The sequence below is a fragment of the Nanorana parkeri genome, unplaced genomic scaffold, assembly GCF_000935625.1.
Source record: "Nanorana parkeri isolate BGI_ZX_2015 unplaced genomic scaffold, ASM93562v1 scaffold509, whole genome shotgun sequence".
NCBI classification, from domain to species: domain Eukaryota; kingdom Metazoa; phylum Chordata; class Amphibia; order Anura; family Dicroglossidae; genus Nanorana; species Nanorana parkeri.
Window position 1 is genome coordinate 249693 of NW_017306777.1, and position 4389 is coordinate 254081.

Here is a 4389-nt window from a genome sequence, read left to right on the forward strand (position 1 = left end):
GTGCAGGGAGAGAAAACAAGAACAAATCAGGGTTTTTTAAATCTACCCTCCTTGCATGTCATAACCCTTCCCTTTTATGGGAGTGTTTAAATACTCTCTGTGCTAGCCCAGCTCCTTCATCCCTCACCTCCCTAGACATGTTGCTACTCAACAGCCCCCCAGCTTTAGATCTCCCCCAACTTATCTGTATCATGGGGTGCTTCTCCTTGCAGGTTTCTGTATGCTTTTTAAATGAGCGTGACTACACATGGCTCATTCATTCATTTACAGATCAGATCCATTCACAGTATCTGTAAATGAAAAATCTACATCTGTCACCATGGCAGAGGACCTCGTAGTTCTCAATGAAGTGTGTGAACTCCCTGCTATTGATAGCTTTTTCTGAAGGTCTATACTGAGGTACAGGCCTGGGGCTGGATGAACAGTCTGCAGGAGCCTGTACATTGCGCCCATAATCCACTGATTGTGGTTGCAATGCTTTGCTGGTTCCAATGTAAAAAATTCATAAATGCACATTTGTTCTTATTGCAATATGGCTGTATTTATTAATTTTTGCAAAAAGTAAACGATTCCTTTTAACCATGTCAACAGGACAAAAACAGAAAGGAAAACTAAAATGAAAAACATTTATAGCAGAGATGGGGAAGGTTGGACCATCCGTGTCACTCACTTCCTGTCATAGTGACAATATTGTCATTTGTGCAGGTAAATTATAACAGGCTAGAGTTATACTTTACCATGTAATTGTAAAATGGCAGATATCTGAAAAGAGCATAGAGTGGAGAAAAATCAGATGTCAGGTATTAAATGATTTCAAATATGTGAAGAGGAGTGGCTGGGTATAAAAACAAACTTGTTCCACCTTCTCTATTAACCTAGTAAGAAACTTTGTATACAGCAGAATGAGTCATATTGATTTGCAACCATAGTAACAAATGTTAAGAAACTGTGAGGATAAAAACTGGTAACATTATTTTTCAAGGAATCCTTTCATCTGAAGAGATGTTTATAATCCTGCTAGAGTGAGAGTATCTTTCCAGGGCCACCTCAGGACATGATACTGAATAGTGGTATCAGGAAAACTCCAGACGTCTATTACATTAAAAAGACTTCACAATTCCTAATGTCCTGGCAGGAAAAGGTTTGAGCATAAAAGTAAAAGTGATAAACTTCCTCCCCCATTCACACTAGTGTAGTGTGTGAATGTGTGTAAAATGCCATGATTTTCCAAGCATCCAGGAAATGCGTAAAAACACATCGCTTTTGTGGTGCCATTCATTGTTAATGCCCCCCAAAACGTGCCAACCAAGATGCACAAAGAAATTGAAGCCTGAAGCTCCAAAAGGTGCATGAGTGTATTTGCCACACTTAGCTTAGCCCAATGAATGGGATGCCCTAAGACAAGCATGCAAAAACACATATAAACCTGATGCACTTGCAAGTATGATTGAGGGTTAATATAACACAACAGCACTGTGTGGGACTTATATAACTGTGATGGGCAAATGCTGCCTGATACGACACTGTTGTTGATGGTACTTGGCAGAATGAAAAATGTGATTTGTAATACCTCTCGTATAGCTATGGCGAAACTATACATAAGGATGGTACAGAGAGGCAGCCTGCGGGCTTCTGTCTATGGTAGAACTACAGAAGCCAGTATACCTTTCCAAGCTCTATACTCCTGACAGTCTGAAGCAAGTATGATGTGTTGGAACTTCAACAACTGCTGCCCACAGACATAACATCGCGGATAGCGCTGTGAAGGAAAGAGTAAATTTTGAGTCTATATAATAAAAACCGTATACATTTGAGTAAAATGCTCAATCGTTTTGTATATTTTTGCATAATCAGACAGTTACGCACAATATGCATTTAACGCATGTTACGTATGTTGGCAAAATGCAGCGACATTTATTTTAAATGGCACATGCAACAAACACACCCTTCTAGCGCACATTCATTGCAGTGTACAGCAAAGCATGGTAACATACTTTCTGTTGCAGTGTACTATCAAAATGCTGCATGCAGTATCCATTCATGTGTCCATTGTTTGGTTTTAATATTCAATTTTAGAATCAATGGAGTTTCCTGAACGAAAACCACATTCAAAGCAAGAATTTAATATTTCAAAACAAAAGTTTCCATCCTGTTCCTTTGATTTGTTTTTTTTAGTCGTTACAGTCAAAATCAATTGTCATTTTGAACCTATTACCTTTTAGGAAATCAAATGAACAGAATGTTTAAAAAAAAAAGAATTGTTTCAAATGAAATACTTCAGGTGTATGGCCAGTTTGAATCAGGTGTCAGCTCTTTCTCTGGCAAGTAAACATCACTGTATAAATGTGTATTTGTGTATAGACAACCCTGAATATTATACACCTACTTAATAGCATAATGAGCACTTATAGAACTACAAAGCCTCTTGTCATGAGGTTCTGATTCTTTATGTCTCTGGACTTTGATTGCAATGCTGACCTGTCACATCCTGTCTATGTGTACTGGAACCAGTACATTAGATTGCTGTCATTTGGGTAAGGGGGCATTGCATTAGTCACCATATTTTATAAGGCGTACAAGGATGTGAAGGGAAACTTTCTTTTGCCTTTGTCATCACCATGATCCCATTTCCTGGCTGCATTGTCCCCTGACTTTCTTTGCTGTGGCTAGGACAGTGTGATCCAGGGGAATTCTAGCTGCAGCTGATGACAAACTCCATAAAGTGACGAGGTTGGCAAATAGAGGAGGGGGTGACGGGCGGGTGAAACCACTCATTGTTGTTACAAAACAGAGAATCCAGCTCAACTGGTTTCATGGCTCCTGGTGAGTTTCTGTGAGATGGGGAACCGGATCAATGCAGGCAAACTCCTCCCCAAGGTGCCAGGGGTATATCTACCTTTCTATGTTCCCACATCGCAATCACATCCCTGATCATCCCAGAGACAACTTCTCGACCATCATCAGCAGAAGAATCTTCAAGCCATGGCATCAATGGGTCTGCAAGTCTTGGGCATTGCCCTCTCTATAATAGCATGGCTCGGTACTATGGTCACCTGCGCTCTCCCTATGTGGAGGGTGACTGCCTTCATCGGGAACAACATCGTGGTGGCCCAGGTCATGTGGGAAGGACTATGGATGAACTGCGTGGTGCAGAGCACAGGGCAGATGCAGTGCAAGGTGTATGACTCCTTGCTTGCCCTTCCCCAGGACCTCCAGGCAGCCAGAGCCCTGATTGTCATCGCCATCGTGGTGGCTGTCCTGGGAGTGCTCTTTTCCATCATCGGAGGCAAGTGCACCAACTGCGTGGAAGATGAGTCTTCCAAAGCCAAGATCATGATCGTGAGTGGCATCGTCTTCCTTGTGGCCGGAGTCCTAACTCTGATCCCTGTCTCCTGGTCTGCCAACAACATCATCCGAGACTTCTACAACCCCCTGGTGGTGGAGGCTCAGAAGAGAGAGCTGGGGGCATCTCTGTACATCGGCTGGGCATCAGCCGCCTTGTTCCTCCTGGGTGGTGGCATGCTGTGCTGCAACTGCCCACCAAGGGACCAGAAGCCCTATTCTGCCAAATACTCCGCAGCACGATCTGGACCAGCCAGCAACTACGTGTAATCAGCCTAGAAGGACAACAACTGCCTTGTCCATGAGCCAACACAGGACACAAGGACCTTGAACCTTTAATCAGCATCTCGTTTCACGCTCCTTCGTTTTGATACAAACTTTGGACTTGCCATCTGGAAAGATCAGTGTGACTTTGGCTGTGTGTGTTTTATTTTTATTTTTTTGAGACTCAACTGAACAAGCCTAGACAAGGGACACTTGACAACCCCACCCAGCAGACTGCCGCTGACTGTTAAGATCGATGAAGACAGAAAAACAAAATCACTAATCATTTGGGTGGAGGCTTAAGACTGGGTTTTGGGGTGGGGGAAGTGTTACCTGTACTGGGAGTCTGCACTAGTACAAAGATTGGGCTCAACAGGTGCTTCGTGTCAACTGATAGTGGTCAACTGGTTGGTCAACTGATAGTGGTCAACTTGTCATTGCATTGTACTGCAGAAAAGAGCTTTGGAAAGCCATAGACTTTAAATTAACTCAGGGAAACGCATCAGCAGAATTTGGGCAGCCTACTGAGATATATATCTAGGCATAGAGGGAGAGGGGAGAAACTAAGATATGCTTCTGAGCTTCAAACCAGTGATTTTTTAATATATAAGAATATGGAGGTTAATTAATTTCAGTATTCTTTATTTCATGCTGGGTAATCATCTCTGCAACTTGCTGAAGCTCAGCTCCCATTCACCAATTATGGTGGGCATTGTTCAGAATGCATTGATGATTCCATGTTATCAGCGCTTAGTTGATTTGCCCAAATCAGGATGTGATAAT

At 42.6% G+C, this 4389-nt stretch overlaps 1 protein-coding gene across 1 annotated transcript; it reads left to right on the top strand.

Moving 5' to 3' along the window:
* The first annotated feature begins 2864 nt into the window (after positions 1-2864).
* LOC108790888 (claudin-4-like) lies at positions 2865-3821 on the top strand. Its single transcript, XM_018561248.1, has one exon. It carries the CDS (start codon positions 2983-2985, stop codon positions 3610-3612), a length of 630 nt encoding a protein of 209 aa, XP_018416750.1. The 5' UTR covers positions 2865-2982; the 3' UTR covers positions 3613-3821.
* The last annotated feature ends 568 nt before the right edge of the window (positions 3822-4389 follow it).

What these genes read in the sequence shown, in the direction of transcription:
- LOC108790888 (XM_018561248.1), top strand. Translation starts at nt 2,983, where the DNA reads ATGGCATCAATGGGTCTGCAAGTCTTGGGCATTGCCCTCTCTATAATA.